The sequence below is a fragment of the Lepus europaeus genome, chromosome 1 (assembly GCF_033115175.1).
Source record: "Lepus europaeus isolate LE1 chromosome 1, mLepTim1.pri, whole genome shotgun sequence".
Lineage (NCBI taxonomy): Eukaryota > Metazoa > Chordata > Mammalia > Lagomorpha > Leporidae > Lepus > Lepus europaeus.
In genome coordinates, this window is record NC_084827.1 from 100,403,404 (window position 1) to 100,418,903 (window position 15,500).

Here is a 15,500-nt window from a genome sequence, read left to right on the forward strand (position 1 = left end):
GAGACCTGCCCCTCGTAGGACAAATGAGTGTTTCAGCCTGAGTCACCCCAGCCTGTCGCAGGCTCAACACATGTCTACAACACAGCACAAGGCCCTGTGGCTTTAAGACTCAAGTGAACCCAGCTTAGTGTCAGCCTGGGCATTAAACAGACTTCTTTCACCATCCCTCTCCCAACCATGGACAGAAAACAAGGAGTGAAACTAGAATCATTGGGAAGCAGGGTACTGAAATGAGCACAGGAATGCATCTAGGATTTGGAAAAGATAAGACATCAGTAGAAAGATACTAATGATTCCTGTCCCCAGGTCAGCACCTACTAAGACCCCTTGACCTGCCCTGCTTCTAGGTGGAGACATGGAACCCCAGTCAATTGGACTTACATCCTGGCCAGCATCACCTATGATTGTTACAGAAGCCTTGGGCTACAAGTCCACCTGAGCAGAATGCAGAACCCCATAGCAAAGTGGGTCATGGTCCTATACTGTGCCATGCTGGTCCTTGTGGGCAGTGGGCTCTGGGTATGATATAGCTCTGGGATATAGGTGGCTACAAGCCTGTTTACTCATTACTCTTCCAACCTGACCACACAGCATACCATGGAGAGAGTAATTGATTGCTTGGGGGATGAAAAGCTAAGCAGGTACTCAAACATTGCATAGGAAAACCTGGCTGAAGTAATGGAAATTCATATATTCCTGCTGGACTTTGGCCCAGTGCTACTGGGACCTTAACCATGTAGTACCCATGAGAACCCTCCAGGTCTCCAGCCCCATGATCCCACAATCCCAGACCTAGAGGATTCAGGCCCAATGCCCGTGTGACACTGCACCATGCCCTACAAGCTGCTATTGAGACAGCATCTACAGCTGGGTCTGAGAGAGTGCCCCTCATGCTCCCACTCTTGATGTCAATTCCTGTGGAAGAAGCTTCATTGAGACTATATTAGAGCATCCAACTGGAAATAAAACCAAAGTAGCCTACCAGTCACCTGACAACAAATCTCAGGAAAAAGTCATGTAGCACAAAAGCCGCTCATTGAAAGTAATAAAAACAACTAATCTACCAGATATACAAAAATCAATGTAGGGACAGAAGAGGTATGAAAAAGTAAGGCAGTATGATGCTCCCCAAAGGAATACAATAATGCTTTAGTAATGGATTCCAAAGAAAATGAGATTGATGAAATGCCTGATAACAAATTCAACAGAATAATCATAAGGATGCTTAAAGAGATACAGTAAAATCCAGAAAACAATGTATGAAAATAATACATGATATGAATGAGAAATCCAGCAAAGAGATAGAGGTATTGAAAAAGAACTGAAATCTTGGAAATGACGAACTCAGTAAGTTAAAAAGAAAAAAAAAATGTTGAGGGCCTCAATATCAGACTAAGACAAGCATAAAAAAGAATATCTGAATTTGAAGATAGGTCTTTTCAAATATCCTCCAGACCAAAAAATAAGCGAATAAGAATGAAAACAGTCTCTCTGAACTTTGGAACACTATTCTATTTGTGAGGAATCCTAAGGTAAAGAGAAGAGTAGAGGCTTAGGAAACTTTTCCAATATGCAATAGCTAGAAATTTCCACAATCTGGAGAAAGGCTTGGACATCCAACCACAAGATGGCCCATAAGGCCCCAAATAGATATAAACATAAAGATCCTCACTGTAATATATCATAGTAAAACACTCAAAGCTACAACATGAAGAGGGAAGTCTAAAATTTGCAAGAGAAAAGTTCCAGATCAAGTGTGAGGAAATCTCCATTTGATTTACAGATATTTTTCAACAGAAACCTTATAGACCAAGAAGGACTAGAATGACATATCCCAAGTTGTTAAAGGAAAGAACTATCAACCAAGAGTGTCTTAGCTAGGGAAATTACCTTCCAGAAATAAAGGAGAAATAAAATATTTCCAGAAAGACAAAAGCAGAGGGAATACATTCTCGCCAGATCACCCTTACAAAGTAAATTCAAGGGTATCCTCTATACAGAAGCAAAAGAAATATAGCAACCATCATGAAAATGTATGAAAGCAAAAAACCCATAACATAGGACTAGCGTCGTGGCCCAGCAGATTACACTGCAGGTTGTCATGCTCGCATCTCACATCAGAGTGCCAGTTCAAGCTATAACTAATCCACTTCACATCCAGATTCCTGCTAATCTGTCTGAGAAACCATCAGATGATAGCTCAAGCACTTGGACGGACCCCTGCCACTCATGTGGGAGACCAGGATGTTGCTTCTGGTTTCCACATGGGACAGCCTTGGCTATTGCAGCCATTTGGAGAATGAACCAGCAGATGAGCAATTACCCTTCACTTCACTTTGTCTTGCAAATAATTAAAATATTTTTAAAAATAATACATAGGGGTTGGCACTGTGGTGTAGCAAGTAAAGCTACCACCTGCAGTGCCAGCATCCCATATGGGCGCAGGTCCAAGACCTGGCTGCTCCATTTCTGATCCAGCTCTCTGTTATGGCCTGGGAAAGCAGTAAAAGATGGCCCAACTGTTGCAGCCATCTGGGGAGTGAACCAGTGGATGGAAGACCTCTCTCTGTCTTTCTCTGCCTCTCCTTCTCTCTGTAACTCTGACTTTCAAACAAATAACTAACTAAATCTTCCAAAAAAAGTAATACATAAAATTTGCAAGAAAAAGGACATTCAAAATAAACAGAAAAACTTTTTAAGAGTACAGGACTAAGTCATCACTTATCAGTAATTACCTCTAAATACAAACAGACTAAATTCCCTAATTAAAGCATACGGACTGGACGAATGCATTGAAAAGCAAAACCCAATGATAGCTGCCCACAAGAAATACTCTTAGGATCATTGGTTACTATCCTCACTCTGTCTTTTATGACCTTGTCTAAATATGATCAGAGTCGGCAAACTTGGAAGGCTTCCATAGCCTTGGCAACTCATGACGACAGCCTAGGGTGGTTACTGGCGCCATAAACTAGAGTGTCAATTTGTTGTGTCAACAACAGGAGCCACTGTGCACTTGCTCCACATGTGGGATCTCTGTCCTTAATGTGCTGTACATTGTGATTTAATGCTATAACTAGTACTCAAACAGTATGTTTCACTTTGTGTTTCTATGTGGGTGCAAACTGTTGAAATCTCTATACTACATTGATCTTCTGTATATAAAGAGAATTGAAAATGAATCTTGATGTGAATGGAAGGGAAGAGGGAGCAGGAGAGGGAAGGGTTGTGGGTGGGAGGGAAGTTATGGGAGGGGGAAGCCATTGTAATCCACAAGCTGTACACTGGAAATTTATTTTCATTAAATAAAAGTAAAAAAAAAAAATTCACCTCAACAGTAAAGACACACACAAACTAAAAGCAAAAAAAATGGAAGAAGACATTCTATACAAACAGAAACCAAAAACAATCAGAAAAACTTGCACTTTTATCAGACAAAATAGACTTTAAAACAAAAATGGTAAAAAGAGACAAAGTGAGTCACTAATAATCAAGGGATCAATTTAACAAACAGATATAGATGGTTCCGGGCAAGATGGCGGAATAGGAAGGGAGCACACTGATAGTCCAGGAAGAGACAGTTTAATAAAAGTGGAGATACTGCAGGTATAAGGAAGAGTAGGGGAAGAAACAGCAGAAGAAACTCTTCTGGAACTAGTGATTCATACTGGACCTTCATGGAGAGCGTGGGAGCCCAAGTTCAGGACACCAGCGGCAGACTCAACACACCAGCTCTGGAATGCGAGGTGAGCCGAACCTCAATAGCCCAAGACACCAGCGGGAAAGTGGAAAGAGGAGACTAGAGGGAACAAGGCTTGAAACCCCGTGGGGAAAAGTTCACTAGGCGAACTAGGAGAGAGAGAGAGAGAAAAAAAAAAGTGACCGATAAGGACACAAGTTCTCTCTCTCCCCTCACCTCTCAAAGGCAAGCAAGACAAAGAGCAGGTGCCATTTTGGACATACGTCATAAGCAGGGCGACCTCAGGTCTGCACCGGCCCCGAGCCTAGCAGAAAACCCTTACTCTGGAGGGAGGGGTGAAATAACAGGAGATTAGCATCTAACTTGGCAACCCAGTGGGAGACTGCAGGAGAATTGGAGCCCACACTGAGGGCAGCACAGATTCCCTGTGTGGTCCTTGGGAAAGAGCTTCCGATCTCTGGCTCCCGTGGGTATATCATTTGCTTGCTAACTACCTCCAATTACGTTCAGCTGTGCGGAATTACTTCCCTTTTGAATAAAAAAAAAGAAGGAAAGAAAGAAAGAAAGAAAGAAAGAAAGAAAGAAAGAAAGAAAGAAAGAAAGAAAGAAAGAAAGAAAGAAAGAAAGAGAGAGATTTACCACCCCTAACCTGGGAGTGTCATCCTTGACACACCCTCAACCCTGAGGAACCAAACAGAACTCTCAGGCCACACTCATCTCAAGCCTCTAAGGCTCCATCGAAAGCAGACAGTCCACTTAACCTAGAGCCATAGTATAACAAGAAAAAACACCACAGTGAAGAAACCAAATATCTCCAACATGCCAAACAACAAACGCAAAAACTGAGGTAACAAGAACAAGAAAGACACTATGACGCCCCAAATGAAAAAGACACCCCAATTCAAGATTATGAAGATGATGAGATCGAAGAAATGAAAGAAGCAGATCTCAAAAAATTGATAAGAACATTAAGAAGTTCTCAAAAACAAATTCTTGAACTACAGAAATCCTTCATGGACAAGATAGAAAATCTCTCTCGTGAAAGTGAAATATTAAGGAGGAATCAAAATGAAATGAAACAACTAGTAGAACAAGAAACTGTGATAATGATGAGAAATCATAATGAAATGAAGAACTCAATAGATCAAATGACAAACACATTAGAGAGCCTTAAAAACAGAATGGGTGAAGCAGAAGAGAGAATATCGGACTTAGAAGACAGAGAACAGGAAAGGAAACAGGCAAACCAAAGAAAAGAAGAGGAAATTAGAAATCTAAAAAATATTGTCAGGAATCTACAGGATACTAGTAAAAAACCTAACATTCGGGTTCTAGGAGTACCTGAAGGCATGGAGAGAGAGAAAGGATTAGAGGCCTTTTTAGTGAGATACTAGCAGAAAATTTCCCAGGTTTGGAGAAGGACAGAGGCACCTCAGTACAGGAAGCTCATAGAACCCCTAATAAACATGACCAAAAGAGATCCTCCCCACGACATGTTGTAATCAAACTCACCACAGTGAAACATAAAGAAAAGATTCTAAAATGTGCAAGAGAGAAATGCCAGATTACTCTCAGAGGACTGCCAATTAGACTCACAGCAGACTTCTCATCAGACACCCTACAGGCTAGAAGGGAATGGCAAGACATAGCCCAGGTTCTAAGAGAGAAAAACTGCCAGCCCAGAATATTATATCCTGCAAAGCTCTCATTTGTGAATGAAGGTGAAATAAAGACTTTTCTTAGCAAACAGAAATTGAAAGAATTTGTTGCCACTCGTCCTGCCCTGCAAAAGATGCTTAAAGATGTGTTACACACAGAAACACAGAAACATAGTCATCAATATGAAAGAAGATAAAGGAAGGAAACATCACAGCAAAAGATCACAGGAAGCTCAATTTCTCTTTGACATAGAATTAAACTCTGATGCTCTGTTAAAGCAATGTGTTAAAGTAATCTATTATGTTCTCTTGATGTCTGTTAAATTCTAATTGTTCAAAAACAGCTGAATTTTTATTAAGAGCTATGGGTTATTTAAATATGTGCTTATTTTCAAAGATTTGAATAATCACCTTGTAACAATGATCAAATTTGGTCTATGTTATGTCATGATTTTAAGGAATCTTATTTCAACCAGATAGTTTGGATTTTGAGCCTTCTTGGCATTCTTGACAGGCATTCAAAAAAATCAAAGTTTCAAACAATCTGGACTCTAAAATTTCCAGGAAATCTTGGACTTTGGTTTTTCCAGTCTAGGCCCAACTGAAAAAATCGAAGGACCTATGTCTCTCATCTTATAGAGACACCAACTAATCAGGCAATTTGGATTATATTAGAAGTACTGTCAAGATGTGACGTGGTACTAAATTTTAAGTTTCTATAATGGAAAATGCTATTAATACAAATGTTTGAGAATTAAAAAGTCTAATGACCTTGTGTTATTAGACATGATAGTTATCTTAATGCAAAAGCCCCAGAGGCCTAAAGGATTAAATACTTGTAAAATCCTACAGGTGCTTTCAAAAATACTGTGAAGTAAGCAAGTGCCTCTTGTTGGTTGATGTGTTTGTAATTTTAAATATGGCAACTTAAAGTCTTTTGTCATCCACAGTTATATATGATGTGCTGCTCATGAAAGTAAAGTGTTGTTGGTTCTGTGTTTAGCTGTCCTCCTATAGGTTCTTATGGACTTTTTCCAGCCACTTCTATTGTATTCAGTACTTTGGGATGGCTCTGTAAACAGATGAAGCCAATAATGTATTAACAGTACCAACTGAGAGAAAGTATGGTTAACTGAGGTTTTAAAAACAAAAAGCAATTCAAATCAATTGGCAATCTACAAAAAGAGTTAAAGATCGTAAAAGCTATTATTAAAATTGCTATGTTGGTCTATTATGTTATGTTATATGTGTGTACATATTGTATGTCAACATGGGAAAATTTTATTAAGAATTTTATTTTAAATGGCTTATAGATAAGATTGTGCATAAATTTAAGCTGCTAAAATTAATCAAAGATACATTTTAATTTGTGTGACCTGAATCTGTGTATCATATGTTTTCAACTTGTTGGTAGAAAGAAACTAAAAACATTTTATATGTTTGTGCTTAAGTTTACTGGTTAAACAAACTACACCATGTTAGATATTTAAGAGGTGATTTCAAATACATGATTCTTAAAGTTTATAGAAGGCATTGGACCTTCTGGTAAATGTTTTCTTAAGTTGTTAGCTAATGGTTGAAACTGTTTGCCAAGTATTCATGTAATATTGCTATTGTCAGCAAGCAATCTAGGACTTGCTCCCTCATTTCTCTATTCTAAGCCTAACTTGTTCTTTCATTTCTCAATTCTCCTCAAGGTAGGAAACTAATTCTATTATGAAGGGATCTGTAGGACACACAATTTAATCTTTAGACCTTATAAAAGAGATGGCTAACATTTTTCTGTAATAGCATAGCCAAAATAAGAGTTTTAATAATAATCTCATAGCTAGATTTACTTCGCCATCAGCGAAGTATACAGTAAGTAGAAAAAACCTCCCTTTCAGAACAAAGGGAAAGAAAGTTTTTAAGTGAGAATATAATTTTCCTCATGGGCATTGTCTACCTTAGGAAAACTACTACAGTACATGCCTGTGACTATAGACTTGTAGTTCAGCCCACCGAAGATTAGAGATGGGACACGGGCACTCCCTTGACTTGCATCCTCTGGTCTGCTTTAACACAAACCAGGAGGAAAAGAAAGCTAGGCATCAGAAGCAATGGGTGGCAGGCCTATTAATGGCTGATCTGTACAGTGATCTGCCCTCAAGCAGACCCAACAGGCCAGTCCACTGCAGTGGCTTTCAAAGTGGTAAGCCTGGGCTTCAGCAGAAGTCAACTTGTGAAGAGCCCTGGCAGCTATGCCAGCCAAGAGTTGGATCACTGGAAATGGACCTGCCCTGGAGTCGAAGGATGCCAGGTCAGAGCCACAGATCTGATTGGATCTAAGCTGAAAAGCCTTTCACTCAGCCCAACTTCCAAAGTGACTACTGCAACTGAGGGGACTGCCAAGTAGGGTCAGCAACATTGCAGGCAGAACTGTAAATTTCTTGTTAGAGATGCCCCCTGCCTTTACCTGGCCAGCTCTCCTCCCAGGCCAGCCAAGTAATGAAAGTCAACAGAGTGCCTTCCCCTAGGAGGTTCACACCTCCCTTAGGATATACCCCATGGAAAGAGATAGATATGTCTCGGCCTCTTAACTTACAAGGCCTAAAGCCCACCAGATTATTATCAAGCCCCTTCTATCAGGTTCTATTTGCCTCTCAATCAGAAATCTTCATTGTAGCTTAGACAGCACCTTTCTTAGCTCCTCTAATAATGACTCTGTCCTTTGTTCTAGGCCCTGTGTAGTGCACTTGGGCCTCATTCCTTTGTAATCATAACCTCTACTCTACCTCCAATGGCTCTACTCCCAACCTGTGTGTACTGATGGTCCTCTTCCCCACTTAATGCTGTATAATTGTTCAAACCTGGTAAATGCCACTCTTAGGATCATTGGTTACTATCCTCACTCTGTCTTTTATGACCTTGTCTAAATTTGATCAGAGTCGGCGAACTTGGAAGGCTTCCATAGCCTTGGCAACTCATGACGACAGCCTAGGGTGGTTACTGGCACCATAAACTAGAGTGTCAATTTGTTAAGTCAACAACAGGAGTCACTGTGCACTTGCTCCACATGTGGGATCTCTGTCTTTAATGTGCTGTTCATTGTGATTTAATGCTATAACTAGTACTCAAACAGTATGTTTCACTTTGTGTTTCTATGTGGGTGCAAACTGTTGAAATCTTTACTTAATATATACTAAAATGATCTTCTGTATACAAAGAGAATTGAAAATGAATCTTGATGTGAATGGAAGGGGAGAGGGAGTGGGAGAGGGGAGGGTTGTGGGTGGGAGGGAAGTTATGGGAGGGAAAAGCCATTGTAATCCATAAGCTGTACATTGGAAATTTATATTCATTAAATAAAAGTTAAAAAAAAAACAAACAGATGTAGGGGAAGGCATTGTGGTGTAGCAGGTTAAGCTGTACCTTGGGACGCCCACATTTCATATCAGAGTGGTGGTTCAAGTCCTGGCTATTCTCATCCAATGTAGCTTCCTGCTAATGTGCCTGGGAAACAGTGGGTGATGGTTCTGGTACTTGGACCCCGCCACCCACATGGAACACATAAGAGAACGGTATAGAATTCGTGGCTCCTGGCTTCTGCTTTGACCAGCCCTGGCTGTTGCTGCCAATCTCTCTCTCTCTTTGAGTGTATATGTGTGTGCACATGTGTGTAACTCTGCATTTTAACCTTTTTTAAAAAAAATAAGAAGATATATTTGCATATGCAAGTCTATGTAACCCAATTTTATAAAGCAAATGTTAGATCTAAAGGGAGAGATAGGCTCCAATACAAAAACAGTGGATGTCTTCAATAAACCACTTTCATCAATGGAGAGATCATCTAGGTTTAAAAAATCAGCAGAAAAACAACAGTAAAACCATAGACCAAATGAACCTAGAAGTCATTTAGAGAACATTCCATCCAATAGCTATAAGTACACATTCTCTTTATCATACATGGAATATTAGACCATATAAAGGGCCACAAAATGAGTCTCCACCAATTCTAAACATCAACTAATATCATGCCTTTTTCTGACCATAATGGAATAAACCTAAATGTCAACAACAAAAGAAACTCCGGGAATTATAAAAATACATGGAGATTGAACAGCATCTCCTTAATTAACAATGGGTCACTGAAGAAATCAAAAAGGGAAATTCAAAAATTTCTTGAGACAAATGAAAATAGAAACACAACATACCAAAATTCAAGAGATACAGAAAATGAAGAATAAGAGGGAAGTTCATAGCACTATCTGCATTAAAAAATAGAAAGATATCAAATGAACAACCTGCCAATGCATCTCATGGACCTAGAAACAGAAGAAAAAACAAAACCCAAGCTAAAAGAATGAAAGATATAATAAGTATCAGAGCAGAAATAAATGAAATAGAAACTAAAAAAATTCAAAAGATCAATGAAAAGAAGAGTTGTTTTTAAAAAAATAAATCAATAAGTACTTAGCAAGACTAAGAAAAAGAAAAGAAAAGACTCAAAATTAGAGATGAACAAGGAGATATTACAACTTATACTACAGAAATACAAAGGACTATTAGGGACTATTATGAACAACTATATGCCAATAAAGTGGAACACCTAAAAGAAATGGAATCATTTCTGGATACATATAACTTACTGAACCATGAAAATGTGGAAAATTGGAACAGACCAATAACAAGTAATGAGATTGAGTCAGCAATGAAAAGTCTCCCGAAAGAAAACTTTACTGCTGAATCTCATGAAACGTTTAAGGAATAACTGACAACAATAGGGAGAAGACATTGATTTTAGCCCCAGGAAGATCACGGAAAAACAAGGAAGCACCACATTCTCAGGGGATAGCTGGAGAGAAATTTTCAGTGGAAAACCTATAGAACAGAATAGAGACTTTGTGGAGCAATGAGGACAATATACACACTAATGTACACAGCTAATCATACACTATCAGAGACTCTCATAGCCAGTGATTGGTGAGAAATGCCTTCTTTTCATAGCAAGACCAGAGGAAGCTATGGCACCCTGTGCTTCACTATGATTTTTGTCTGAGGGAGAACTCTGAGACCCTTGTAAACTTTGAGAGCATCCTGAGGAGGGGACAGGGAGTCCACTTAGCTCCATGAAGGGAAGCAATGTTGCTTCCCTCTCCTCCCCTAACCAAAGTGCCAGACTCAGTCTGCTGAGGTGGAATTCCAATCACCCCTCCATTGGGCAGTTCACTCCAAGGATGGGGTAGCTTGTGGGGAAGAGAATAGATCCTCTGTACCCCATGACTGTAAGGAATAAGTAACAATAATTCTTAATTTATTCCAAAAACTTGAAAGAAAAGGAACCCTTCCAAACTTATTCTATAAGACCAGCATGACTTTGATTCCAAAACCAAACAAAATACAACAAAAAAAGAAAACCATACACCAATATCCATTATTAACATATATGCAAAAATTCTCCACAAAATACTAGCAAATTGAATCTAAAACCAAATCAAACATAATTCACACCGACCAGATGGAATTTATCTCAAGGATTTAGAGATAGTTTGACATATGAAAATCAATAAATTTTGTATATCGCATCAACAGAATGAGGGATAAAAATCATGATCATCCCAATAGAGGCAGAAAAAGCATTCAATAAAATTCAACATCAATTCATAAAAAAAGCCTTGAACAAAGTAAGTATAGAAAGACTATACCTCTGCAATAAAAGCTACAAATGACAAACCCACAACCAGTATCCTATTGAATGGGGAAATCAGAAAGCATCTGAAATGGAACTGAACAGGGAGGTCCACTCCCAATACTCCCATTTGGCATGAGCTAGAGCCATTAGGCAAGGGAAAGAGCTAAAAAGCATACAAGTAGGAAAATAAGTCAAAATATACTTCTTTGCAGATGACGTGATTCCATATTTAGAAATATTTAAAGATTCCACCAAGAGACTCTTAGAACTAATAAAATCTACAAAGTTGCAGAACAGAAAATGAACACAAAAATCAGAAGCAATTTGAAAAACCAATAACAAACTCATTAAGAAATTATAAGAGCAATCTCATTCACAGTAACCTTAAGAAAATATCTTAGAATAAGTTTAATCAAGGATGTGAACGATTGCTACAATTTGAAAATTTTAAAACACTGATAAAAGAAATTACAGACACAGAAATGGAAAGACATTCTAGGTTCATGGATTGGAAGAATTAAAATTATTAAAATGACCATACACATGAAGTCATTTACAGATTCAACCCAATCCTCAAAATATTAGTGACATGCTTCTGAGAACTAGAAAAGAAATCCTAAAGTTTATATGGAAACATAAAAGACCCTAAATAACCAAAGCAATGTTAAACTAAAACAAAGCTGGAGGCATCACAATACCAGATTTCAAAACATAGTTTAGAGCTATTGTAACCAGAATAGCATGGTACTGACATAAAATCAGACACATAAACCAATACAAAATAATAGAGATCCCAGAAATTAATCTATGCATCTATGTCCCTAAACCTTCACAAAGGTGTGAAAAACATACACTGAAGAAAAGGTAGTCCTCAATAAATGGTGCTGGGACAACTGGATATCCATATGAAGAGGCCTAAAACTTTACTCCTATCACCCACCTTAGACAAAAATCGACTCAAAGATTTAAATGTAGAACCTAAAACTATGAAACTACTAGAATAAAATATAAGGAACACACTTTAAGACAATTGCATACACTGATTTTTTCGATAAGAAAGGCAAAACTAGATAAATGGGATTATATCAAACTAAGAAGCCTGGGAATAGGCTAACAAACAATTAACAAAGTAAAGAGACAACAGAATGGGAGAAAATATTTGCAATCTATGAATCTGACATGTATCCAGAATATATAAGGAACAAAAACCTCAGTAAAATAAATCCAGTTAAGAAATTGATCGAGATCTGAATAGGTGTTTCTTAGAGAAAGTACAAATGGCTGACAAATACAGGAATAATGTTCAATAGCGCCTGCCATTAAGAAAATTTAAGATAAAAGCACAAAGTATCACTTCATTTTAGTTAGAATAACTCTTATCAAAAAGACAAAAAATAACAAATACTGGTGAGGATGTGAACAAGACAGAGCATTTGTATACTCTTGGTGGAAATGCAGATTAATATAGTCATTATGGAGAAACAGCTTGGAGGTTCCTCAAAAAACTAAAAATAGTTCCACCATATGACCCAGCTATCATTTTTCTGGAGATTTTGTTATAAATATAACAAAATGAGCATATGGAGTAAATACCTGCACTCCCATGTTCATCACAATGCTATCATTCACAATAGTCAAGGGAAGGGCACATACAGCATGCAGAGACACATGCCAACCAATCCAATGTAAAAAGTATGAAAATCTCCATTTTGTTAATTGTAGAAAATATAAAAATCTTTAGTTAAAAATAACAGCTAGTTACAGAAGCAATAGAATAAACAGGTAATAGAAAGATCTAGTTTGATAATTAAGAATTTAAAAATGCACAGTGAATTGTTATATAGTACATATCCATTACAAAATAAAATCCAGAATTCATCAAAATAATGGAGAGGGTAGGATGAGAGAGGATGGAATAGCCTTTGCTTTGGTTTCTTTATCTGAAAATAAGAATAGCAAGAGTCCTTATCTCACCAACTGTTGTGTTGTGTTAAAGGAGTTTCCACAGGACTGATACTATTCACATGTTGATTACTGGTGTTACCTGCTTAATTGAAAACAATTACAAAAATGAAGAGTATGTGATAATATTTTATTGCACAGCTCATTAAAAAATTAAGAGGCTAAGCATCCTTGTTTACATATGTAAGATGAGTTATTGTGAAATTAATTGGTGACACAATAAATTCTATTTTCTTGCCTTTGTGGACTTGGCAACCAAAGGCCAAAGCAATAATTTCCCAGTTTCTTCTACAGAAAATTTAAGTCATGCTCCTGAGTTCTGAAACTGGGGCATCTGTGTTGCTGATAAATCTAGGGGGAATAGGCAACCAAATGTGGTGGGGAGGGTATGGGTAAGCACCCTCCCCCAGGGCCAATGTTGGCTACCCCCTTGACTAGAAGGGCTGGGATCTGAAAGGTTCTGTGGATGGAACATCTGTGGGTGGCAGAACTTCTGACGGTGGGTAGGTGACCATGCAAACACGTGGTTTTCAAACACTAGCAGAGTGGCCTGGGAGCTTCAGTGAAGAACAAATAGACATGGAAAGAATAAATGTTGTCAGAGATCTCTCACCTTCTTACTGATTAAAAAAAAATGAGAAATGAGCTGTACAGGCTTTGAATCTATAACCCTATCATGTTTTAGAGTGCAACAAAGAAAATCAACTACCATGTAAAATATGTATTTTTGCTAAATAATTGCTGAAACAATTTTAGTTGTCAGTGTGTAGTTCAGGGTCCAGCACTCACCAAATCATGCCTAGATTTGTGAGGAAAGTATCTTTGTAACATGTCCAGATAGAGAGTCCTTCTGCCATAGAGATCTCCAGGATACTGGTCCAAAACAGCTTGATAAATCCAATGGTCTCCTTCACTGAGTTGGAAGTTTCTAGAAGCAACAAAAATGTCATAATATGTTGAGAAACTATGGAATCTAAAGGGCCTCAAAATGAAAATGATAATAGCTACGTGAAGTAAGGTTATGTCTTCCTTTAATACATTAGCCAAATTTAATTTCAGTTACAGAAAAGTTTATAAATTCTAATTCAGTGACTGCGTTCAATCCTTTTTTGATCTTGCCATGAGGTCCAGGCATAATGTGAAGGAATTTGATAAGAAAAATAGCTTTCAAAATATTTATTCTATTAAAAAAAGGGAGAAAACGATCCAACATGGGAAGTGGGATACACAACAGACTCATAGAATGGCAGATGTCCTAAGCAGCACTCTGGCCTCAGAATCAGCCCTTAAGCCATTCGAATCCGGCTGAAAGGCCCATGAGAGTATTTCAGGCATGGAAAGCCAAGACACTATGGCAGAAAAAAAAAAAGAGACCTAAATGAAAGATCTCTGAGAGCGAGATCCCAGTGAAAAGAACAGGCAATCAAAGAAAAAGGTACCTTTCTCTGAAGGGAGGAGAGAACTTCCACTTTGACTATGACCCTGTCGGAATAAAATCGAAGTCGGCGAACTCAAAAGGCTTCCATAGCTTTGGCAACTCATGACAAGAGCCTAGGGTGATTACTGATGCCATAAACAAGAGTGTCAATTTGTTAAGTCAACAACAGCAGTCACTGTGCACTTACTCCTCATGTAGGATCTCTGTCGTTAATGTGTTGTCCAATGTGAAGTAATGCTATAACTAGCACTCAAACAGTATTTTTCACTTTGTGTTTCTGTGTGGTTGCAAACTGTTGACATCTTTACTTAATAAATACTAAACTGATCTTTTGTATGTAAAGAGAATTGAAAATGAATCTTGATGTGAATAGAAAGGGAGAGGGAGCGGGAGAGGGGAGGGTTGCGGGTGGGAGGGAAGTTATGGGGGGGGCATTGTAATCCATAAGCTGTACTTTGGAAATTTATATTCTATCTATCTTGCCTAGGACAATGTTTTTAAAAATTATGACCAATGAATGAAAAATAATGAATTTTTCACACAGATTTAAAAAGGAATTTTGCTTCTTCATAAAAGTTTCTATGTCCAGATTGAAGGGAAATACAAATGTAGACAGTTCATTGAAAAATTATATAAAGGAAAACACTGACAGAGGGTGATGCTTATTTAAGATGTGACTTCAAAGGCAAGTCTAAAAGTATCTTTTTCTTAACCCTCTTAGCTTCTTGCTTTGTGGAGGTATTGCTAAGTACTAGTAGTGGGTGGAAAAAAGAGCAATGGTGTTAAATTTCAGATAACTGACAAAGTCATCTACAAATAGGATCCTGTCAAGTCACCCCCCCATTAATAAGTCCAGTATTTTCCAAGATGTCTCGTTTATTTTGGAATGCTTGTAGGCACAAGTCTGGCTTCTGTCCTGCATAAAACATTAGCAGGGGCAGGCATTGTGGTACAGTGGGTTAAGCCACTGCTTGGGATGCCCGTGTCCTGCTAATATGCCTGGAAAAGCAGCATGTGAAGCTCACATATTTCAGTTCCTGTTTCCCACTTGGGAAAATCAGATGGAGTTCT

General features: G+C 38.2%; 1 protein-coding gene across 3 annotated transcripts in view; it reads right to left on the reverse strand.

Annotated features, from left to right (window-relative positions):
- CCDC148 (coiled-coil domain containing 148) overlaps positions 1-15,500 on the reverse strand; it is a 288,961-nt gene that overhangs the window by 148,651 nt on the left and 124,810 nt on the right. For all 3 annotated transcript variants that reach the window (XM_062187023.1, XM_062187013.1, XM_062187032.1), the window contains one exon: positions 13,781-13,919. In XM_062187023.1, coding sequence (XP_062043007.1) covers positions 13,781-13,919 — 139 coding nt within the window. The remainder of the gene's footprint in view (positions 1-13,780; positions 13,920-15,500) is intronic.